Source organism: Thalassophryne amazonica, chromosome 5, assembly GCF_902500255.1.
Source record: "Thalassophryne amazonica chromosome 5, fThaAma1.1, whole genome shotgun sequence".
Classification (NCBI taxonomy): Eukaryota; Metazoa; Chordata; class Actinopteri; order Batrachoidiformes; family Batrachoididae; genus Thalassophryne; species Thalassophryne amazonica.
In genome coordinates this window covers 51,052,084-51,078,431 of record NC_047107.1, presented here as the reverse complement: position 1 = coordinate 51,078,431, position 26,348 = coordinate 51,052,084, and the positions used below count along the sequence as shown (strand labels likewise).

Sequence of the window (26,348 nt, the reverse complement as noted above, 5' to 3'; positions counted from 1 at the left end):
ACCGAGTCTGCTGTGTTGTGTGGGCCGCCAGAAGAGGTACTGCTGGCCCACCACCAAAGGGCGCCCTGCCTGAAGTGCGGGCTTCAGGCACGAGAGGGCGCTGCCGCCACGGACACAGCCGGGAGGGACAGCTGTCACTCATTAATTCCTGACAGCTGTCACACATTCTTCATCATCACACTCCATAAGACCAGACGTCATCTCCACCTCGTTGCCGAGATACGTACTCATTGTAGGTAATATCCTCAGCCTTTTTGTGTTTATCTGTATCTGTACATTGTGAGTGTTTGCAGGCGTACCGGTTCCTTGTTTGTGGAAGCTGAGTGAGTGCAGGACGGCACTCTTTTTCTCTGAGGGATCACTGCAAACACATCAGCATATTGAGTGGAGAGGTGGAGGTGGCCATTACCACCGTTATTGTTAATGGGTGTACACACACCCCACACTTGACTGTCTTTGTTCTCGCCAGCAGTACCAGATCCGGACAGTCTGGGGACGGTGATCACCTGGGAATTCGGGACTTTGGGCGGACTCCAGTATTCTCTGGGTTCGGTTGGCGGTAGGAAATCGGTGTGTTTCGGTTTCATCTCAGGAAAGCCGTCTTCTATCCTCCGAGCCTGCCCACACGTCACCTTTGTGATTTGACTGTAATTATTATCTGAGGTTGTCTGTATATTCATTGTGCACGTTTCACACACTTAAAATTGTTACTTTTGGCTCATCTATTGGCCGTTCATTTGCGCCCCCTGTTTGTGGTCCATGTCACTACACTTTCACAACAGGATATCTCGGCAGCGTCATGGACTCTGAGGGGTGTCACCCGGTGTGTTGAACGACCAATGGAGAGCAGGGAGCGCAGGCGTCTGCAGGAGACGTGATTGGTGAGCTGCAGCACATTCTCAACCGCCTTACGGCTCGGTTGGATCAAATGATCCGAGCAAAACATCCTCCTGAAACCCAGAGTGGAGGCTCTCTCCGCACAGATGGCGGCGAGCGCTCAGGGCGCTGCTGCAGCTCGTCCTCCTGCCGACCCTGTGCAGGATATAAATGTTCCAGTGGTGGTTCAACAACCCCTCCCACCATCCCCTGAAGCATACATAAGCCCTCCTGAGCCATACGGAGGTTGTGTGGAGACGTGCGCGGACTTTCTTATGCAGTGTTCGCTCGTCTTCGCACAACGTCCCGTCATGTACGCGTCAGATGCTAGTAAAATAGTTATGTGATTGCTCTGCTTCGGGGTAAAGCACGCGCCTGGGCTACGGCGCTCTAGGAACAGAACTCACGGTTGTTATCAGCATACACTGGGTTTGTGGGGGAGTTCAGAACTGTGTTTGATCACCCTAACAGAGGAAAGACTGCTTCAACAGTGCTGCTGTCAATGAGACAGGGACGCAAGAGCGCAGCCGCTTATGCAGTCGACTTCCGCATCGCGGCTGCGAGGTCCGGCTGGAATAACGTTGCGCTTCGCGCCGCCTTCATAAACGGACTGTCGTTGCTTCTGAAGGAGCAGCTGGTAGCTAAGGAAAAACCACGGGATTTAGATGGGCTTATCGATCTCGTTATACGGTTAGACAATCGGTTGGAGGAACGCCGTCGGGAGCGAGGCGAAGGACGTGACCAGATACGCGCCGCCCCTCTCCCTTCCGGGTTCGAAAAGGCGCCGCCCTCCCCACGCTCCACAGCCACAGCGTTCCGTGGGGCAACAGCTCCCCCTGCTGACGTTGTTAGAGAAACGCACAGGGCCAAAATGAGGAGGCTGATCCGTGGAGAGTGTTTTCTCTGCAGCTCAACTGAGCACACACAGAAAAACTGGCCCCAAACGGCCAAACAACAACACTCGCCCTTAGAGACTGGGCTAAGGGGGGGGTCATAACATTCAAGTGAGACACACACAGATTGCCATCACAGACTCCAGTTACAATCCTGAGCGGGGATTTAACCCTTCAAGCCCCAGCACTGGTGGGACACGGGGTCAGAAGGGAGTCTGCTAGACAGCAGATGGGCAAGGGAGGTAGGGTTCCCTCTGGTGGCGCTTCCTTCGCCAGTGCAGGTGCGGGCACTAGATGGCACCCTCCCCCTTTAATCACACACAAGACACAACCAGTAACTCTGGTGGTGTCCTGGAAACCATCGGGAGGAGATTGAGTTGTTTTTGTAACTCCTTCTACCTTCCGCGTGATTTGGGGCTTCCCATGGAATGTTGAAGCACAATCCCCGGATTGATTGGCCATCTGGGGTGGTGGTTCAGTGGAGCGAAACCTGCCATCGGGTGTGTTTAGGATCTCGGTTCCCCCCGGTTTATCAGGCTAAGATGAGGTCAAAGTCCCTCCCAATCTGACGGCAGTGCCGGTTGAGTACCACGATCTTGCTGACGTCTTCAGCAAGGATCTGGCACTCACCCTTCCCCCGCACCATCCGTACGATTGTGCCATTGATTTGTTCCAGGCGCTGAGTTTCCGTCCAGCAGGCTGTACAACCTCTCACGACCTGAGCGCGAATCAATGGAGACCTACATCCGGACTCATTAGCGCCGGGCTGATCCGGAACTCCACCTCCCTGATGGGGCAGGTTTCTTTTTTGGGCAAGAAAGATGGCGGACTCGTCCCATGCATTGATTTCAGGGGGGCGGAATGAGATTATGGTTCGCAACCGATACCCGTTGCCATTGTTGGATTCCGTGTTCACCCCCCTGCATGGAGCCAAACCTCTTTACTAAGCGGATCTAGAAATGCGTATCACCTGGTTTGGATCCGGAAGGGAGACAAATGGAAGACGGCATTTAACACCCCGTTAGGTCACTTTGAGTACCTGGTCATTGCCGTTCGGCCTCACCAACGCCCCGCGACGTTCCAAGCCTTGGTTAACGACGTCTTGCGGGACTTCCTGCACCGATTCGTCATTCGTATATCTGGACATATCTCATCTTTTCTCCGGACCCGAGACCCATGTCCAGCGTGTACATCAGGTGCCTGCAGCGGTTATTAGAGAAACGCTGTTTGTGAAGGGCGAGAAGTGCGAGTTTCACCGCACGTCTTTGTCCTTCCTGGGGTTTATCTACTCCTCTAACTCCGTCGCCCTGATCCGGCCAAGGTTGCGGCGGTGAGAGATTGCCCCAACCAACAAGCCGTAGGAAGCTGCAACAGTTCCTCGGCTTCGCTAATTTCTATAGGAGGTTCATTAAGGGCTACAGTCAGGTAGTTAGCCCCCTGACAGCCCTGACCTCTCCAAAAGTCCCCTTCACCTGGTCGGATCAGTGCGAAGCCGCGTTCAAGGAGTTGAAACGACGGTTCTCTACTGCGCCAGTTTTGGTGCAGCCCGACCCTAGCCGCCAGTTCGTGGTTGAAGTGGACGCCTCTGACTCAGGGATAGGAGCTGTGCTATCCCAGAGCGGAGAGACCAATAAGGTTCTTCACCCGTGTGCCTACTTTTCTCGCAGGTTGACCCCAGCTGAACGGAACTATGATGTCGGCAATCAAGAACTCCTTGCAGTGAAAGAGGCTCTTGAGGAGTGGAGACACCTGTTGGAGGGAGCGTCTGTGCCATTCACGGTTTTCACTGACCATCAGAACCTGGAGTATATCAGGACCGCCAAGCGGCTGAACCCCAGGCAAGCCCGCTGGTCACTGTTCTTCGGACGTTTTGACTTCCAGATCACCTATCGCCCCGGGACCAAGAACCAGAGATCGGATGCCTTGTCCCGGGTACACGAAGACGAAGTCAAAACGGTGCTGTCGGATCCACCGGTGCCCATCATCCCGGAGTCCCACTATCGTGGCCACCCTCACCTGGGACGTGGAGAAGACCGTCCGGGAGGCCCTGGCACGGAGCCTGACCCCGGAACCGGTACGAAGAACCATTTGTACTTCCCACCAGAGGCCAGAGCTGCAGTCTTGGACTTCTGTCACGGTTCCAAGCTCTCCTGTCATCCAGGGGTGCGAAGGACCGTGGCAGTTGTCCGCAGCGCTTCTGGTGGCGTCTATGGAGGCCGACGTCCGGGAATATATCCAGGCCTGCACCACCTGTGCCAGGGGCAAGGCAGACCATAAAAGGTCCCAAGGACTTCTTCAGCCGTTACCCGTGCCTCATCGCCCCTGGTCCACATCGGCCTGGATTTCGTCACGGGCCTCCCGCCGTCCCAGGGCAACACCACCATCTTCACGATAGTGGACCGATTCTCCAAGGCGGCCCACTTTGTGGCCCCTCCCGAAGCTCCCAACAGCCCAGGAGACAGCAGACCTCCCTGGTCCACCACGTCGTCCGTCTGCATGGGATACCCACCGACATCGTCTCAGATCGTGGTCCCCAGTTCTCCTCACCCGTCTGGAGGAGCTTCTGCAGGGAACTGGGGGCCACCGTGAGCCTCTTGTCCGGGTACCATCCACAGACGAATGGACAGGCAGAGCGGGCCACCAAGACTGGAACAGACCCTCCGCTGCGTAACATCCACGCACCCGACGGCCTGGGAGTAACCATCTGGCCTGGATCGAGTATGCGCATAACACCAGGTGTCTTCTGCCACCGGCCTCTCCCATTTGAGGTGTGTTTGGGGTACCAGCCCCCATTATTTCCCGTGGTGGAGGGAGAGGTCGGTGTGCCCTCGGTCGGGCCCACCTTCGGAGGTGCCGTCGGGTGTGGCGCACCCCCGTTCTGCCTTGTTGAAGGCCCGGACGAGGGCCAAGACCCATGCAGACCGCCGGCGGTCCCCGGCCCCTGCATACCAGCCGGGCAGGAGGTGTGGTTGTCGACGAAGGACATCCCTCTACAAGTACAGTCACCAAAACTGATGGACAGGTTCATTGGACCCTTCAAAATCCTCAAGGTCCTCAGCCCTGCCGCAGTGAAGCTCCAGCTCCCGGCTTCACTGCGGATCCACCCGGTGTTCCATGTTTCCAGGATCAAGCCTCACCACACCTCACCCCTCTGTGCTCCCGTTCCGGCGCCGCCTCCTGCCCGGATCATTGACGGGGAGCCGGCTTGGACTGTGCGCCGGCTCCTGGACGTCCGTCGAATGGGCCGGGGTTCCAATATCTGGTGGACTGGGAAGGGTATGGACCCGAAGAACGCTCCTGGGTGAAGAGGAGCTTCATCCTGGATCCGGCCCTCCTGGCCGACTTCTACCGCCGACACCCCGACAAACCTGGTCGGAGCGCCAGGAGGCGCCCGTTGAGGGGGGGTCCTGTTGTGTGGGCCGCCAGAAGAGGTACTTGCTGGCCCCACCACAAAGGGCGCCCTGCCTGAAGTGTGGGCTTCAGGCACGAGAGGGCGCTGCCGCCACGGACACAGCCGGGGCAGTGACAGCTGTCACTCATTAATTCCTGACAGCTGTCACACATTCTTCATCATCACACTCCATAAAGACCAGACGTCATCTCCACCTCATTGCCGAGATATCGTACTTCATTGTAGGTAATATCCTCAGCCTTTTTGTGTTTATCTGTAATCTGTACATTGTGAGTGTTTGCAGGCGTACCGGTTCCTGTTTTGTGGAAGCTGAGTGAGTGCAGGACGGCACTCTTTTTCTCTGAGGGATCACTGCAAACACATCAGCATATTGAGTGAGAGGTGGAGGTGGCATTCCCACCGTTATTGTTAATGGGTGTACACACACCCACACTTGACTGTCTTTGTTCTCGCCAGCAGTACCAGATCCGACAGTCGGGGACGGTGATCACCTGGGAATTCGGGACTTGGCGGCTCCAGTATTCTCTGGGTTCGGTTGGCGGAGGAAATCGTGTGTGGTTCTGGTTCATCGTCAGACAGACGTCTTCTATCCTCGAGCCTGTCCACACGTCACCTTTGTAATTTGACTGTAATTATATTCTGAGGTTGTCTGTATATTCGTTGTGCACGTTTCACAACATTAAATTGTTACTTTTTGGCTCATCTATTGGCCGTTCATTTGCGCCCCCTGTTGTGGGTCCGTGTCACTACACTTTCACAACATGCTGGCTCGGTAAGCGCTGCAGGTAAGCGCTCACACCGCCCCACCGTCTGCTGTGTGGAGTTTCAGCCAAAGTCTGGCAACAGATCCAGAGACTACGCTCGCTGTTTTGATGCAGACGCGCTCCGCAGCCCGCAAGGATAGAATTCAGCAGCGCCTGCATTCATCTCGGTAACCGCAGCCACAGAGTTCTGTGGCCACTGAGAGAACTTTGTATCTTTTTAATGACTTGGATTCTTTGCGGGTCCCGCATCCATCCTGCAACGGTAACACCGGAGGCAGTGAGCGAAGGGAGAGCACGCTCATTGTGTTCTGCGTGTGTCTGTTTATAAGAATCTTCTCGCCCAGAAGAAAAAAAGAGTGCCAACAACTACCCATAACTGTGTTCTTCACTCGGAAAAGACACCTGCACCGAGGTGTGACTCGGCGCCAGGATAAAGAGGCGCGATCAGAGGAACTGTGAAATACTGGTCAGTCACTATTAATAATTTCTTATGTGTCCAACCTCGTAGGTTGATCGTTAAAATTAAATTTGTTAGTTCTAAAAGCCATCATAATTATTTATAGGAAAACGTTCTATTTTTATTTCTCAAACAAATGTTTGGGCCTGAAAACATGTTTTGATCTTTTGTTTCATTCTATAATACTGGTCTTATTTTTCTACTAAGGTTTGAACTTTGAGAGTGTTTACACAGGAGAGAAAAGTGAGAAAATGTGTGTAGTGAGGGGTTTTACAGCCTTAAAACATCTATAATAATTGTAAAAAATAACGCTGACTACTTCGCGGATTTCACCTATCGCAGGCTATTTTTAGAACGTAACTCCCGCGATAAACGAGGGACCACTGTATATATATATATATATATATATATATATATATATATATATATATACGAGGGGTGTCCATAAAGTATAGGTCCTTTTTATTTTTCAAAAACTATATGGATTTCATTCATATGTTTTTACGTCAGACATGCTTGAACCCTCGTGCGCATGCGTGAGTTAAAACAGGGGTAACACGGTCAGTTATTTTCATATATATATATATATGTATGTATTTTCATATGTTTAAATGTGTGTATATATATATATATATATATATATATATATATATATATATATATATATATATATATATATATATATATATACGAGGTCTGTTAGAAAATCACTCAGCTCTCTGTAGCCTAATTCCAGAAAACATGATTCCAAAAATGATCCGGGTGAGGTCGCACTAGACACTATTAAAGTGATACAGTGGCTCAAAAAAAACAAAACAACATACAGTCTGGATCTGGAAGATACAAGTTCTTGCATGAAAAACAACAACAACAAAAAACCCTCACTAACCTTCCAAAATCTTTATACTTTTGCTCCTGAAATGTTAAAGATGAGAACAGTACGGTTTGCTTCTTTAAAAAAAAAAAAAAACTGGAACCATTCCGATGTGGCAACAATGATCCTGGTGCACAGTCCTTCAGGTGTTCAATATCTTTTTTACCTTTTTGGTTTTTTTATATGTGTGTATTATTTGGGCTGTGACTGGCATCTGGTGAAAATTTTATGTCAATAGCACCTTTAAAAATATAGAAAATGGTGACGGGTTAAATACTTACGTATTTTACCCGCTGTAAAGGCTGCAGTAGTGCAGTAGCATGTACGTTGCTTGTTTTTGTTCAAAATTATTTAACACATTTATTAAATTTTTTTTTTACATGGTTATATGATCCACCTCAAATTGAAACATCATCTACTGCAGGACCGATTAAACTTTTTCAATACTTTTAATGAATATCAATTATATTATTAGTTCAATTTAGTCATGCTTTTGAGCAGGTAAACTCAAAAGGATATGAGCGCTTTTCATTGAAAGTGGGTGCAAATGTAGGCCTTGGCTCAAAGACGTATCCATTAAACTTTAGTATAACTGTAAAAACTCCTGATCCTGCCTTTGAGCTATAATATTTGATCTCGGGTTCAAATTCTTTTGATCCTGATCACAATATCAAAGCAAGAAATAAACAGCCATCAAGACTTAAGCTTTGTGATCAGGATCAAATGTCAGGATCAGTACATGATCCTGATTCCATTCATTCTGTAATCAACATCAAAGCAGTCAACAACTAGGACCTACGTTTCCCAATCAGAGGGGAGTGGTCAGGGTCCAGGACAAATCAAAGAGGAGTGACTGAGCTCAAAGATCAGCAATAAGGATCAAAACTCTGTGATCATTATTGAAGGTTAATGTTCAGGATGCCAGAATCATAGATTGTCATAGATTTACTTTGGACCACACCCAGTTATTGATTCAGATCTGGTTGACAATATCACATCTTTAGGGAGGGGCGATCTACTGAAGTGGATTAAGGACTGGAATTTGGTTTTGTGGTTTAATTTAAATTAAAGTGTACTCTTTGGTTGTACTATTCCCTCTATCATTCTAGTTGGAGTTGTTATTAATCCTGTAAACAAATTAACCAATAAACAGATACAGGTAAAGAGGACAGTGAGGACTGAATTTACCTGAGAAGGAGAAGTGGCCATCTCCATCTTTTCTTGACTTTTTTCTTTAGCAAGACGTGCTGCTTCTTTATACTCTGCAAACTTCTCTGCAAACTGGACACAGAGGACATCCATCAGAACAAACTGTAAATTATAAAATAGAGGCTGCAATCACTTCTGTCACATGTGGATGCTCACACACATACAGATCTGTGTGTAACAGATCAAGGAGGTGAGGACCTGCGGATGACCCATGAAATTAAGGCCCTTACCCATAATGCCTTTAATAGAAACATGAGACAACTCATGGAGATCTCTGCACCACATACAGTGCATCCGGAAACTATTCACAGCACTTCACCTTTTCCACATGTTGTTACGTGTTGTGTTTATTATTCAAAAATGGAGTAAAGTCATTTTTCCCATCAAACTTCTACTCACAACACCCCATAATGACAACATGAAAAAAGTTTTTTTTTAATTTTTGAAAATTTATTAAAAATAAAAACTAAGGAAACACATGTACATACGTATCCACACCCTTTCTTCAATAATTTGTTGATGCACCTTTGGCAGCAATTACAGCCTCAAGGCTTCTTGAATATGGTGCCACAACCTTGGCACACCTATCTTTGGGCAGTTTTGCCCATTTCTCTTTGCAGCACCTCTCACGCTCCATCAGGTTGGATAGGGAGTGTCGGTGCACAGCCATTTTCAGTTCTCTCCAGAGATGTTCAGTCAGATTCAAGTCTGGATTCTGGCTGGGCCACTCAAGGACATTCACAGAGTTGTCCTGAAGCCACTCCTTTGATATCTTGGCTGTGTGCTCAGGGTGACTGTCCTGCTGAAAGATCTGAGGTCAAGAGCACTCTGGAGCAGGTTTTCATTCAGGGTGTCTCTGTACACTGTTGCATTCATCTTTCCCTCAATCCTTACTAGTCTCCCAGTTCCTGCCACTGAAAAAACATCCACCACGTTTCACTGTAGGGATGATGCCTGGTTTCCTACAAACATGATGCCTGGCATTCACACCAAAGAGTTCAATCTTTGTCTCATCAGACCACAGAATTTTGTTTCTCGTGGTCTAAGAGTCCTTCAGGTGCCTTTTACCGAGGAGTGTCCATTCTGCCATACAGCTCTAGGAAGAGTCTTAGTGGTCTTCCATTTATGGATGATGGAGGCCACTGTGCTCACTGGGACCTTGAAAGAAGCAGAAATGTTTCTGTACCCTTCTGCAGATTCAACCCAGTCTCACGTTTTTTATTTTTTCGTGCGCCCGTCACGAAATGAGTAAAATTTTAGTGACAGAGTTTTTAAAACTCACTATTATTAACCCTACTTTTACCCCAAACCCTAACCTTAACCATAACCTAATCCTACGCCTTCCCTGCAACCCTAACCAACCCCCCCCGCTTCACTTTTAATTTCATGCGTCCATCACAGAATGAATTAGAATGAATTTGTGCTGTCGTGATGAAAATGAGGTGCTTTTCGTCACAATATCAAGAACCAGTAGATTAATGTAGATTTCTTGCTGCTGAATCACGACTTGCCGTGAGAACGGGTTGGGTATTGTGAAAAAAAAGGAATTTCATCCATTATGGAATAAGACTGTAACATAACAAAATGTGGAAAAAGTGAGACGCTGTGAATACTTTCTGGATGCATTGAACATGTACACTGTGCAGTAGAAACACACATCCAGACTGTGTTGTTGTACTTTTCTTCATTCAAAGGCTACAGTTATTTATTGTAGAGCAAAAGTTCCAGTGAGCCAGGAAAAAGTAATCTGAGAGTCATACAGGCAATTAGGGCGTGGTTCATCACCCACACCGCTCCCACAACGTTGTGGAGTCATTTACACAGTACTGCAGAAAGCTGAGCGGTGAGGAAATCAAATTGACATCACTGCTGGAGCTGGACTTGTGTCTGCCATTTGCGGAGGTTCACAGTGTAACTCGATATTGTTTCACTTCAGTGCAACTTAATAGTTCTTATACAGTAATCTAAGTGCATCAGGAGAGTCAGAGTCATAGTTATGTAAGTGCAAAATCTGATTGTTTTATATTTACTGTGTATGGAGGCTAAAGAAAACTCTTAATTCTGACGGGCAGCGAGCTTTCTGATAAACTGTATTTCAGTACATCCTACTGAAGGTCACTCAAAGTTATAAATCAGCTGAACTAAAAGGACGTTGAATTAGCCATTATGTTTTGGAAAACATAAAACACTTAAAAATGACTGACTGATAATTTTCATTTTTCTCAGTTTGATTATCCTGGTGAATGGCTATAATATTCGTACCTTATGATGTGATAAAGGAATACATAAACCTTCTGTCTTATGATGTCATAAAGTTAAACCTACTTCCTACTTGTGGCCCTGTCTTACAATTGATTCATGGGCCAAAAACAAAAACCAGAACCTTTATATTTTATAATGTTCCAGAACAGCAATGATTATATGACATAATAGTAACTGGTTAATAACTTGCTTCTTTTATTACAAAGTAAAATATTTGCTGCTTGCAATAACTTGGTGCCAACTTCACGTCCTGTCATCTTCTGAATGTCATGCATGCCCTTGAAACGGCAAATGTGTCATCTCCCTGTTTCCAGCCAGAGGAGGAAATATTGTGCTATGTACCTTATAAATATTGGTCTTATCCCAGCTTCATTATTGTTTGATGAACAGGCTAAAGAGAAAGATAAATAATGCTGCAACTGGATATCTAGCACCAGTTAGGCTAAACAATATGAAATAAATGATACATCGTGTATTGTGATAACTACATCGTGGCACCTGTATTGAATTATATATTTTTTTAATTGAGTTGATATCGTGAAAAGTCAATGATTGCATGGATGAAACAATTCAACTCATCCAGAAGCATAATAAATGATTTATAAAATATTTTTTCATATTTTTTTCATGTACACTAATTGCTACATAATTACTATGAACAGTGATATGATTATGTATATGATCCAGTATGTATTATGTATCAGTATGTATCTAGTATTAGCTAGAATGTATAGTAAAATACAGCCTTTAACAATAGACGTTTTTATAAAGTCTGACAGATACATACCGTAATGATAGCCGAGTCTCATGCTTTTTTTTTCATACCTTCATGAAATGTGTCACATTTTCGTGACACAGTCAAGTTAACTATTTTTAACCCTACCCTAACCATAACCATTACCCCCCCAACACCGGCATCACTTCATATTTCCTGATGCCATCACAAATTAATTTTGTGGTACGTCACAAAAATGTGATGCATTTTGTGATCGTATCAATTAAATCATTTTTCGTGATGCCATCACGAACTGTTGTGAGATCAGGTTGGTAATGACATGCAACCTTACATGGAATGTTATTAAACAGTGTTTTAATTGGTACTAAGCATTTCAGGGAATGATCCTATTAAGGTGGAAGCCAAAGCTGATAATTTTAAAATACAGACTGTCTTCAGAAGTATAAACAGACTGAAAAAAGTTTTTGGTTTGAAGCCCTCATTGTGATATCATAGAGGCAACTTTCAAACGTATTGCTAACTTTATTCATGTCACAAATACTGTACAGCTTCTTTAGTGACACACATTGTGTTGATTTTGGTGATGATATCAAAAAATAGTGAAAAAAAAAACAAGATAATGGTCTTTGCTAACCACTGTTGAGTTTAAATAAATCAACAAGGTTGGGTAGGATTACATTGAAATAATACATGTGGATTACATGTATGTATGTACATACATTTGGATTACTTGTAATCTGATTACTTTTGGATTACATTTCAAAGTAATCCTACACAACCTTGTAAATCAATTGGGCAATTCTATGGTAACGGAATTACAACAGCAGCAAAATCTGGACATATGGCATCTTAACCACGACAGATTAGCTCAGATTGTAATTCCGTTACTGTAGAATTGCCCATTTATGATATTTGATAGTTTCAGGTGTAATGTAATGAACAGTGTAAGTGAGCATAGTCAGTTCTTATTTTTATTGCAGTGATAATAAGCAACTGCTCAATCATAAGTGAACACAAATATACATACATATGAAACACGAACACATGCACAAAAAGTCTCATTAGACCACGCAGAGACAGAGAGAAACTACAGCCAGTACAGTGAAAAGAAAGTTGAAATGTCATCCTCCCTCAGAGGCTGCCGCAGACAGAAGCCACGCAGTGACTGAGGCTAAAAGGTTTGTAGTAGATAGTGTGTGTGTCTGGGTGTTGGTGGGTGGATAGCAGTGGTACCTTGGATAGATGATGCTCTGTGGAGAATCCCAGGCCGTATACGGTGTTAGCTCGACTGTCCGCCCACTGGCCAAACTTGTGCGAGGTCTTTGTGAACGTCATGTTGGGACTGATGGTGCTGTTGATTATTGCCTGCAGGACAAAGGCAACACACTTAATATGTATCAGATTAACTTTACTACTGCAGTGTGTGTTTCTACAGGTGCAGATGAGTGTGTGTGTATGTGTGTGTGTGGCAGGGTCGGGCTGGAATCTGGAGAAGATGGAGGGACAAATTTAAAACATGGATGTACTATGTTGATTTTAGCTCTTGAAGTGAAATTTATTGGCATTGTTATTTATGATAAATTAAGTTGGAAAACTCACATAAATGATGTTAAATCCAAACTTTAAAAAGTTATTTAAATGTTGTATAAAGCACAATGCAGCTGACATGACAACATTCGTTGGTCACACTGTATCATTCATTACTTGTCCCATATATGACCTATTGAGGTTTGGAAAAACACATATAAAACAAAAAACAAATTCAGTTTTTCTGTTATGAAAGAAAGCTATATGAGTTATAAGTAAAAAAAAAAAACATATTACGAACCAATGAAGTAATTGTTTGCATATCTATGTATTTTGAAATTTCAAGATTTGGTGGATTATTTTACAATACAGACCATGTACAAAGTTAAAAATAATCTTTTTCTACATATCCAGGAGTTGTTTAAAATGAGGGAATCCAGTTACCATTTGCGAGGAACACTGATATTTGAAAGAAGAAAGATTTGACCTACTGTTAAAAGTCATTGTGTTTCTGTAAAAGGTGTTAGAATTTGGAATAATTGTTCTGATAGTATTAAATCATGTGGTTCATTGATAGGTGTTAAAAGGCTCTATAAAAACAATGCAGTTTCTTTTTATAGTATATTAGGCTGATTATTTTTATGGTTCTTTTTTGTTTATTTGCACATCATATTATTGATTGTTCTGTTAAGTTACGCTATTTTCTGATTGTTACCTTGTTCTGAGTGTATTTAAATGTGTATAGTAACTGGTGTAGGGGTGGGCATTTATAAGCTTTTGCTTCAGCCCATGCCCTTTCAGCTGCACCCAATTGGGAAATCGTTTGAGTTATTGTTGTATTTTCTTCTGGGGGTTTTTTTTTTGGGGGGGGGGGGGGGGGGGGGGATTTGTTTTGTTAGTAATAGATTCTTATGTTGGTATTTTGTTTATGTGTGTGCTGAATAAAACTTATTCATTCATTCATTCATATTCATTCATTCAAATGGTAGTTCAACACTCTTGATGTTGAGTCTTCTAAAGTGTTGGAGGTGTTTCTCAGAGCTGATCAAATCAGTGTTGATCCACCTCAATTGAGCATAGCGTTAGCTCTGGCAGCCAAGGAAGTCAAGTTCAGCCCACATCATCTGACAGCTCAGCTGACTCCCTTTTAATGGGCACATCCGGACCCTCATACAGCGCTCTATTTAACTGCCACAGCTGGCACAGCTGCTCCCTACGCATGCTGAATTGCCACCCACCACCGCGCCAACTCCTCCTGTTTCTCCTGTTTGTCATCCAGCTTATATGGTATCATTTTGATGTGTCTCCTGCCTGTTCTGTTCTACATGCTTGGTTGTCTCTGCTGTAGTCTTTCCATGTAGGTGCATGGAGGGACAGGAAGGTGCTCTTTCTGCCTATTGGCTTTTCCACATAGGCACGTAGGAGAGTAGGGAGGTCCCAGAACAGAGACGCAGTGCCAAAGATAACTTACTGCAATGAAATAAAGCTTTCCTTTTGACTAAAAGGTCCAAACTGAACTATAATTGTGTTTTAACTCTCTAATTGTGTCATTTCAACTCTGTTCAGGTGTTGTGCAAAAATAAAAAAAATAAAAATTCTTGCGGCACATGTTTTGAGTATTTCGATGGTGATGCTAGAACAGTGAAACTGTCTCATAGTTTGTAGCTTGTGGGATCAAACTCAATATGGTGAAGTGCTGTTCCCACATGTGGTGTTAACATTACTCTAAAACTGACATAAAACAAGGCTTGGTCTTTGTCCTGGTCATCAACTGTAAATGTGTTTATCATGGATTATAAAGTGATAAGTTCATCTCTGGTCAATAGTCTTTCAAGCCATTGTGATGTAATAAACATGATAGAGTGTTCTCTTAAAGGTGAAAGATCTCACATTTCTGTCTGATGCCTCCAACTCCATTCATCAGTTTCTTATACCCCATTTACACCGAGCATTAAAATGTATTTTTGGGGATCATATTCCAAATGGATTGTTCTCAACCACATGAAAGTGTTATTATGTCCAACATGCCCCACTGAGGACAGACTGTGATCTAAATTGCAAAACCACCTCAGGAGGTGGTCACGGTTGTAATGTGGCCACACTGAACAGCAAATTCAAAGCAAATGCACAGTGCACATTCAACAACTATGTGGGTCCAAATGGTCACTGCAATGATTCATTCATTTATTTATTTATTAAGTGACAATTCTTAAAAAAAAACCTTCTGTAAATTAAAAAAAGGCAAAAAAGTCCTCCTGATAGAAACCTCTTTTTGTGTTGTTTGTACTGCTGTTGTGTTGTGGCTATCTGCAGTGTGTCTATGTTTTTGTGTGATTAAAATTTTTGCATATACTCCTGATTATATTTGTTTGTGTTCTCTGTGTTTGCAAGAATTTTCTCAACTTTTAAGATGATTGTTGATGAATCTACATGTTGTAGAATTGATTTACCGTAGGTGTTTTTTTAAAAAGTGTTTTTCTGTATTTGGTAGTATTGCATTAATTTGGAAGCATCGTGGTCTGTCTTAATATTGTTTAATCCAGAGTGAGAAAATTGGTGAAGACAAAGTTGTTCAGGTTAAGAAATAATGGCAGCACTAAATGTTACATAATGTGCTTCCTTTTGTTAAATAACGCTAATGGAGAACAAATTAATAGTGATCAATAGGTTGTCTTGTGTAATGGCTGATATAGAAGAACGAAACGATACGTAGCAATGATTTGGCGAAAACAGTGAGTGTTGGAGATGTTACATAATAGTTAAGTGTAGTCATAATCAATTATTTTTCGAACGCTGTGTGATACAATCTGCTCAACTGTCAGGTCCATTTATAGAACTGGATTCAAAGATGCTTGAGGTTGAGGTTCTCTTATTTAAGGTGGGTAACCAACGAAAGTCTCAATGAAGGACTTAGTTCCAGAAGGGCCCACGGCACGTGTCTCTCACTCCTCCCCAGCACTGATGTTAAGAGTGCCAGTTGGGAGCGTGGCTGCGATCGAGAAGCGAACCCGAGTCGCTGGCGTCCCAGTCCAATGTGCAAGCTGTTACACCACCACCTCCCTCCCTTTGTTCCAATATCAGTCGTGCACATTTTTCCTATCTGCATTCTCACCTCATTTCACGTGTTTCTGTCTGTGCCGCTCTAATTATTCTACTCTGTCATCTGTTCCTCTCATTAAAGCCACCCCTGCTCTCTGCAGGGTGACTGGACATGTGTCCTTATGAAGAGCTCGGCTCTGCCTGCAGTCACACCAGTCTCCGTCACAGCACGCCCAGCAGAAATATCCCAACTGGAACTCCAACAGGAATATTCTCAGAAAGGAAAGTGGTCACTGGGAGGAGCAGGCTTATGTACACATAAAAAACTCCCTAACAAACTTAGAATAATTTATTATCTACACCACAGGTTGTGTATTCTCCATTTGTTTGTCTCTCTGTTTGCAGGATTTTTCAAAATGATTGCTCAGCTGATCTCCATACAAAGTAATGGAATTATCATTCTTATCAAGTGGAAAACACTGTTCCATTTTACCATTGATAACAATTCACTAATATAAACACTATGCAAAATGTTTCAGTGAAGTAAATTATTGTCTGTGTGGTTAACAATGAAAACTGACTGTGCACGTCATATCACTTTTTTTTTTTTGTGCCAGACAGAAAGTTGGTTAAATGCCCACTCACTCACTCACTCACTCACTCACTCACTCACTCACTCACTCACTCACTCACTCACTCACTCACTCACTCACTCACTCACTCACTCACTCATCTACAACTACTTACCTGGGGTCGGGTCGCAGGGACAACAGCTCCAGTAGGGGACACATACTTCCCTTTCCGACCCAGAATTAAATTATTATTTTTAAATTAAAATTTATTAAACACCCACCTAAAATAAATTAATTCTACAACCCCCGGAATATTGTAGAAAGCAAAAAACAATGAGTTTTCATGGTGTTTTGTGATGATTTCATACCAGAGTTTTCTGCCTTAATATAAACACAAAATGTTTCAGTGACGTAAATTATTGTTTGTGTGGTTAACACTGACAACTGACCGTGCACGTCATGTCACGTCACTTTTTTTTTCCTGCACCAGACATCAGCTGACAAGGAACACATTTAATAAATGGGAAATAGAATAGGGGAAAATCCAGACACACACAGGTGATTATTCTTTATTTGTGAGGAAATCAGATATTTTATTGAAATGGGCGATCCAACAAACATAATATTTGGTTGACTTTGTGCAAACACCCATTTCAAGCAGAATTTTACACGGAAAGCCCAGGGTGCTCAGATACTGGAATATGGTATACATGAACATCATTTCTGAAACACTGAAAAAACACTGAAAAATATTGTAAAAAACTGTGTAAGCAAAAGATCAACTGACTATGAAGATTTAGACATGATGACTGTAAAAAGTATAATAGAAACTGTTATTGAACCATTCACTTACATTTGTAATCTGTCTCTGTCAACAGGAATTTTCCCAGACGAAATGAAAATTGCCAATGTAGTCCCATTATATAAAAATGGAGACAAACATAACGTTTCAAATTACAGGCCAGTGTCATTGCTTCCACAGTTTTCTAAAATTATGGAAAACGTTTTTGTGACAAGGTTGGATAAATTCATTGAGAAACATCATATTTTAAATAATGCTCAGTATGGATTCTCAACAAAACACTCGACAGCTATGGCAATTATGGAATTAACAGAGAAAATATCAACAGCAATAGATAATAAGGATTATTTTGTAAGTGTTTTTATTGACCTGAAAAAAGCTTTTGATGTTATCGATCATTCAAGATTGCTTCACAAGTTACAACAATATGGAATAAGAGGGACTGCACATCAGTGGGTAAAAAGCTACTTAGAAAATAGAAAACAGTTTGTTCAGATAAATAATACTAAATCAGAATTGTCTAACATTATGTGTAGAGTACCACAAGGGTTGGTACTTGGACCCAAACTGTTTATTTTGTATATCAATGATTTTGTGAATGTATCTAATGTACTTGGTAGCATTTTATTTGCTGAAGATACAACATTATTTTACTCTGGATCAGAGATACAGGAAGTAGCACAAGTGATAAATACAGAGTTGGAAAAAGTTAAATATTGGTTTGATATAAACAGACTGTCATTTAATCTTAATAAAACAAATTTCATATTGTTTAATGACAGAGTAAAAAAAATGATGTGTCATTAAAAATAGATGGAATGGACATTCAAAGGGTAAAAGAAACGAAATTTTTAGGAGTTATGATTGATGAAGATTTTACATGGAAGTCACACATAAATTACATAAAAGGAAAAATAGCAAAAGCTTTTGCTGTTTTGCATAAAGTTAAATATTCATTAAATAGTTATGGATTATTAACATTGTACAATTCATTGATTGTTCCATATTTGACTTATTGTGTAGAAATCTGGGGATCAACATGTACAACTTATACGCAACCTTTATTTATTTTGCAGAAAAGAGCTTTAAAGTGATTGGCAACAGTCGTTTTAGAGACCCATCTAGTCCATTGTTCATTAAGTATAGGGTACTTAAATTTCATGATTTAGCTGATTTGAAATTATTACAAACAATGTACCAAGCAAATAACAATACCTTACCAATAAACATTCAAAATATGTTTGAAAAAAGATTAAGTAGTTATAATTTGAAAGGCATAGAAGTCTTTAAAAAACCAAGATTCAGAACCAAGACAAAGGAATGGAGTATCGCAGTGAATGGTGTAAAATTATGGAACAACCTCAACAAAGAAATCAAAGAATCAAGGTCGCTTAAATTATAAAACAAACGTATTAAACTAGATGTATTTCGTAAGTATGAAACTATGAAATAAGTCAGTGGGCTGTGACAAAGCCAAAAATGTAATCTGTTAATAATGTTTAGAATGTCTGAAGTTTAAAATGTAATCTGTTAGGGATGTAATCTTATAAATAATGGTTAAAATTATGAAATAAGTCGGTGGCATGTGACAAAGTCATAGAAATGTAATCTGTTAAATTATGTTGATTAATGATGCTTGATATTGTAAGATTGTATTGTAAAAAAGGGGCAGAAAATTGTTCTTCCAATCTGCTCCTTTTCATTCAAGGGTTTGTAAAGTTTTATTTCTGATATTCTGTTTTTTTTTCTTTTAAATGAATGAAATAAATATTAAATAAAATAAAAAATAAAAAAAAGACACAAAGCCAAAACATTTGTTGTCGGTATATGTGTGTGTGTGTGTGTGTGTGTGTGTGTGTGTGTGTGTGTGTGTGTGTGTGTGTGTGTGTGTGTGTGTGTGTGTGTGTGTGTGTGTGTGTGCGTGCATTTGCTTTAACTTTTGCTGTGGACACCAAAGTATGAAGCAAATGACATATTTTCCCTGCAATTAGGATTAGCGGAGTCCCTGAGTTGGTGTGCACCCCCCCCCCCCCCCAAAAAAAAAAAAACAACAATTTGCATATTCAGCTCTTGGACTTTGGTTCTGTTATGTAATCATCAGTGAACCTCCTATTTCAGCCATATTGGTAGGTTTAAACATAATAATTGCCAGTGATTCTTTTAAATAATAGTTTAAATAGGAACGCTGGCAAGGTGTGACATGTCTGAGCTTATTCAGGCAAATATCAAATCAAATCAAATCAAATTAATTTTATTTATATAGCGCCAAATCACAACAAACAGTTGCCCCAAGGCGCTTTATATTGTAAGGCAAGGCCATACAATAATTACGGAAAAACCCCAACGGTCAAAACGACCCCCTGTGAGCAAGCAGTTGGCGACAGTGGGAAGGAAAAACTCCCTTTTAACAGGAAGAAACCTCCAGCAGAACCAGGCTCAGGGAGGGGCAGTCTTCTGCTGGGACTGGTTGGGGCTGAGGGAGAGAACCAGGAAAAAGACATGCTGTGGAGGGGAGCAGAGATCAATCACTAATGATTAAATGCAGAGTGGTGTATAAAGTATAAGTAGACCACTTTACTACTAGGTCTACTTTATGTAAATATAAAGTAGACCTTTTGTTTGCATGTGATTTATGAGACCTCATGATCATCAGTGGCCACTAAGGTCAATGTTAGTTAGTTTGGGGGTAGGCCATGGGACATGTAATGAATATATGCCTGATTTTTCGTGCAATAATGGTGGGGAAAACCTAAAACTGGTATTTTGTAGGAAATTTGTCCCTGATCAGGAATGTCAATACCCCCCACCCCCCGTCAAGTGCTCATGAGTTCATGATGTGCAGCTGGTGAAAACGTGTTTTCCTATGGTACATCAAGTGTATTGTGGTGAATGTTTTAAACAGATCATCAGATTGATGATTAAAATTGATTGAGAACATTATCCAAACAATTCTGAAGTACTATAAAGTCTTTTCTGAAGGGGTGGGGTGGGAAAGGGGGCAAATTTATACCATATATTTGATGAAAAATTATCAATAGCAGGTAATCTAATGATATCTCATCTTATATTTTTGGAGGGGTAAAGTAAAGCAGAGCATGTTGGAAAATAATTATAGATTACAATGTACTTATAGATTACAATGTACTAATATAAAAAAACCCTCAATGGTAACACTTAAAACAAGCCAGAGTGTTGCTGGGGTGGGGTCAATTATTGTCATATACCTCCATTTTATGAAATATGAGGTCCACAGATTTTGCAGTATTAAGCCCCCATCACACATAGCAAGAATGTGCCGGAGCCAAGCCCGACACAGCAAATATCGCCATAATCCGACGCAGTCGGGAGGAAAAGAGGCGTGGTCAGCTCTGTCAGAATGAAGACAGACTGCCTCGTCCACACCTGTCAGATCGCATCCAAAACATATGTAGATGACACAGACTGCTGTCAGATGGCCACAAAAGGCGCTGCAGACTGCCCAATCTCCAAATGTCTGGATGGCAAACATGGGACCGGAGTGGCAGCGCTGTGTTCCTCCCTTTGCACAGGACCTGTACTGGACATCAAAGAACAAAGTATGGACCGGACTCACGCCATATGTGTCCATCCCTGCGGTCACCCACTGCCATTCAATCACTCCTTCGCTCCTCTTTTTCCCAGGCTCAATGACCTCACGTGCATGTGTGTGCATAAAAGTGCTGACATGAGGAAATGACCGCTCAGTGTTTGTGTGTTTTCATAATAAGCCGCTACATGCCAGCAGGCTTTACCAGGCCCGATCCATCTTGAGGTTCCCTCATACGCACTCAAATTGTTTCGGATCCTGTTTATGCCACCTTCAGAATACAGCATGTAAACTGCGGTCCGATGAGGTTCAGACCGCCATCGGACAGGTGTCGGATCTCGACGGTGTCCGCAGAGTTTTGAACATGTGTGTCACACTCGGGGCTACCAGCCAATTTTGACCAACTGTGTGGACTTCTGCAAATGGCTATCAGAATGTACTACACCATTGTGTATAATAATGATATCGCAGACTGTTTGGGCGATAGCCTTGGCCGCAAAGTGAAAATTATTGCAGAAATTACTCATTTTCACACTTTTTAAGCAGCTTTTTGATGTAGGGATATAGATTTTCTGAACAACAATAATATTTTCCATTCAAGAATAAAGTTGCCTCCCTATGTGTTGCACGAAACAGAGCTTTAGCCTCCTAGGGCCTGGCATCCACATATGTGGACATGACATTTTTGGCTGTCTAGACCATAATACTAAGTTTTGTTTCATGAGAACCTCCGGGTCTTAGGAGGCTAAATGAGCATGTATTGTGGCCTAAGGAGTCTTTTTTAAATATAACATATATTAAACAACATGCAGATCTCTTTTTTTAAACTGATCTTTTGTTGACTTGTTTAGAGATAATGCACCGGGTGATAACAGTACTGCAGGAATTAATAGTGACACAATAGTATTTTGAACATACATATTTGAATAGACAAAAAAAGGAAAAGCAACAGGGCTATTGGTCAGTGGAAGGATCCTGATGTTAGCAACTGTCATGATTGGGTCTGTGGGGGGGTTATTGTTTTTTGCTTTGGGTATGCATTTAGTTTTGCACTGGGGTTTTGGTGGCTGGATTTCTTTTGTGTTGTTTGGTGTTGGGCGTTTCCCTCCTGTCTGCCCTTCCTGTGGCCACGCCTCTTTCTGGATCTTTCCTCTCACACCTGAGGTGCATTTACCCTGATCACATCCCCTTTATTAGTCAAACCTGCTTCCTCTCTCACTTGCGAGATTGTTGTGTCTTCAGAGTTTTCACAGTCCTGTTTTTGCTTTATCGTATATCGACCTGTCTGCCTGTTTCTGGATTCTGTCTCTGCCAAATGCTTCGGTTACTGTTGATATTTTTGGACTGTCTTTTTGTGTACCGACTCACGCAAGTCCTGACACTGAACTCTGTGAAGCTGAGACCTGAATCCTGCATTTGTGTCCGATCACTTGGTGCCGTCTGGCCCGTCAGCAACAAACCTCCAAAACGTCTGGCACTGTAGCACTGACAGCATGCCTGATGCATGTAGCCAACCAGAACATCTTAATAAAACCGTTAAATAACAACATAACAGTTACAATATTGCAAAGCTAGGACAGTAAAATTCAGACAGCCTTACCTTGGTGCCGTCCAGGCTGATAATTCGATACACATTCCGTGTGCTGTCATAGAAGTAGGAGACTGTGACAGCGTGCTTACTGGTTGGCAGCCAGTTCTTCTTGGTGTTGGGATCAATCTGGAAGACGTGGGCCCGTGTGCTGTAGATGGGCTGCTCCCTGAAAGGTACAAAGAAGAAGTGGTGAACCTCTTTGTGACGTAGCACCAAAGTCTCGCCAAACCCATCACCAGCACTAAAAGTCCCCGTCTCCAGTGGGTCGGATTGTGTGGGCAACCGAAGCACCAGCTCACCACTCTCCATAGTTACACCAAGAGCTGAGCGGCGGTCACAGACCTACACAGTGAATACTCCACATATGTTTTGTGCATGGAAACATACATGCAGTATTGTCTCTATATGCAAATCAATACGCGACTTGTATCCAACTGTCCCAGTCTCTCTCTCCTGCTTTTCAGCTGTGCAAAGCAGAGCTGACTCACCCTGCTCTGATATGGGAATGCCTGTAGCATAGAGCGATGGTCACACAGGGGAGCAGAGAGGGGGAAAAGAGAGGATTTGAGGATATATATAGATGGTAGGCCATGGTTGCCTACTAAAGACACACCCCACAGGACTTCATGTCACACTCAGCCATGCACATAACACCATATATACAGGTGCCAGGGAATATTACTATTACACTAGTTATGAGTACAGCTTTGATTTAAGCTTAATGGACTCATTGGATATTCAAAGGCATCGGACAACTTGGCATGATTTATTACAATAAGCCTAAATTGGCCACAGTGTAGTTAATGGTAGTGTTTCAGCAGTAACCCAATCTTACCACGCTGTAGTTATTCGTAACGATTATGTGGTAGACTGGGTTACTGCTCAAACACTACCATTAACTACACTGACAACATTCTAACATGGCCAAAGTCAATTTTTTTTTTCACCTCCTGTATAGGGCAATTTTTTTCTTTGTCTTTTAAGTTATTGATATTTTTCATTTATAAATCACCACACAACCAGAAATGTATACTACTGTGCAGTTTTATTAGTTGTTTTGCCTTGTCAGAATGTATTCAGAATTGCAGACTGTATGGTCTGCATTTTATCGTCTAACTGAAGGGTTCAGATGCAAAACCCAGTATCTCTAAAATGACAAATTTTTAATTGAAGCCAACATGCACTTGGCTGCTTAGTTAACTTTCAGAATTCTACTAGCTTAAAGGGAACACTATTAAAACCTTAGTTTGATCATATTACCCTGATTTTGATTTATCACACCAGTTTTGGCATCCTTCCACTGGCTTCTTTTCCATTCAAGATCAGATTTTAAGATTTGTTATTAACATACAAAATCCTTCATGGACTAGTGCCTCCTTATCTGGCTGATCTAATTTTTGCTCTTTTTGTCCGAGCTGTTGTTGTCCAAGAGACTGTTGGATCAACATTGCTGATTGCTGTTTGTTGATAAAGATCATTGCAGTGTCCATCTATCAGTCTCCCCTGGATCCACATCACATGACACTGAACTGTGGGTCATGATGCACACCTGACTTTTTTATCTGGACGCTTACTTCCATCATCTCCTTTTTGCATGTTTGGCAATTCTTTGTTGCATTTAGATTATTTCATCTTTGTTAATGTTAGAATGACCAAAGTCTGGTCTGCTTGAGGTTTCTTCCTCAAAAATGCTTGAGGGACTTTTTTCTTGCCACTGTTGTCTATGTGCTGCTCAAATGGGTTGGTTAGGTTAGACCTTACCCTTGTGAAGTGCATTGGGGCAACCTATGATGCACATTGGTGCTATATAAATAAACTGACTTGAATTAGTGACAGACCAAAACATCACAATTCACCCACTACCATGGGTCATGCACTATAAAATATACCCTGTTTCATTGCAAAAGACGTAAAATAAACATTAGTTTTTGACAACCAATAGAAATATTAAATTTAGTTCATTTAAACCATTTTTCCATTGGGTTGGAAACATTTAGACAGTTAAAAAAATCTTTACACTATGAAAATGGTACAAAGCAGTTGAAACTTAAATCACTATATCCTTAATTCGTAGCAATTTAAATCCAGGTAAACCCAATGACCATGCCAAAGACATCCTCCCAACCTCAACCTGACAAAATGTCAGCAAGAATCACCAAGAATTACCACATACGTCAAAACTAAAAGCATTGTGAATATGTTAGAGAGCAAGAATGGCACGCCACGATGTAGAAATACTTTGACAAGATTCCACCATGAATTGCATAATGACAATATTAAACATGATGCCAATATGACTCCCAACAACATGTAAATAAATTGATGTTGCTGCGGCACAGCCATAAATTGCATGCTACGTGGTGAAAGCACACTAAAATCTCATATCAGTGTTGGGCACGGTGTATTTTCATGATTCTGAGACATTAAAAAATGGTTATGAAGGACAGAAGCTGCTGCAGGCTGCAGCTGAAGAGGAAGAATGTCTGCCATCATGTGATCTTGACCGCATCGGGGTTGTTGCTTCTGGATGGTGTCTGCTGCACTTTGTGCTACATTTATGGGCTTTACGTTGTCTTCATGGGTTTTGTGTTGTGTTCATGACAGCATCTTGCTGGTTTATTGTAACCAACCACCACACACACACACACACACATCGCAAAGAACACTCATGGCTCAGCAAGATGATGTCACAAAGTTGCTAAGACATCAAGAAGATGCACCAATGCATGTCGTAAACATGACAGAAAACTTTTGAACACTTCAAAAATGTTGCTGTGCATCGTGATTGATGTGTCACAATCAGTGGTGGGCACAGTTCAGCTAATCCAATAGCACATAATTATCGAAGCTAATGTTTTTGCTATCGGATTAGCTTTTCAGATAAGTTTTAAACCCATCATCGGCCCAATTATCTTCTGATAAATTTAGTTTGGATAACTTTCAGCCCGATAACATTTTCTTTGCTGGTAAAGTTTAACGGTCAAAAACGTTAGTGAACCCTAAAATCAAACATTTTAGTCCGTTTATGGTGTGTTTATAGCCACTGAGCAGACTAGCTGCCTGTCGCTTGCTGATGACGTCATCATTAAGTGCAAAGCATGATTGGCCGGTCGACGCGGGGAGCATTGTGGGTAGTGTAGTTCACTTTAGATGTTACAGTGACTTGTCCACTCGACACAAAAACAAAACAGACTATTAACATTATTTTATTTAAATTCTTTGTGGCTGTAATTTAATCGCCAAGACTCAGTGAGGGAGAGGAGCTCTCATGGCGCAGTTGTGTGTACAGAGGGAGGGACTGTTCTTCACGTTTCCACACTGTTTTGGGTTTTTAAAAAAGGATGCTTTATGTGGATTATTTATTCAGATGAATCCCACTGAGACTAACAGGTAAGAATTTATATCTACTACATGTATTTTACTCTGTTAATCAATGCATTAATGGATGTATTTCAGTTGTTTAAGCGGTAGGGTTCAAAGCGTGTGAAAAAAGCAGCAGCTTTTAGTTCATAAATGACAGTGTATCTAATACTGAGATAAACTGTGACTTCTAATACTGTGTTTTACTGCTTTTGAAAGATGATGACAGTGTTTGGGGTTTTATTTATTTTCATTTTTCGTGCATTCTTTGTGATCCTTGAATTTACCCAGCAGCCCCTGCGGCGCTTAAAGTGAAACTGGTTTATCAAAAGCCGTAATCTGATGTGGCCGCGTCCAAATCAATACTAATAGTTATTGATTATCAGTTATCTGTAATAAAGATAAATTT

At 42.2% G+C, this 26,348-nt stretch overlaps 1 protein-coding gene across 3 annotated transcripts in view; it reads right to left on the bottom strand.

The window, feature by feature from the left end:
* The window catches only part of homer1b (homer scaffold protein 1b), an 86,726-nt gene that overhangs the window by 27,211 nt on the left and 33,167 nt on the right, over window positions 1-26,348 (bottom strand). For 2 of the 3 annotated variants that reach the window (XM_034170195.1, XM_034170194.1), the window contains exons 2-4: window positions 22,589-22,745; window positions 12,717-12,848; window positions 8,465-8,557 (exon numbers count right to left, since the gene is read on the bottom strand). In XM_034170195.1, coding sequence (XP_034026086.1) covers window positions 8,465-8,557; window positions 12,717-12,848; window positions 22,589-22,745 — 382 coding nt within the window. Of the gene's footprint in view, window positions 1-8,464; window positions 8,558-12,716; window positions 12,849-22,588; window positions 22,904-26,348 lie in introns of those variants that run through there. The other variant, XM_034170193.1, reaches the window with a different exon arrangement.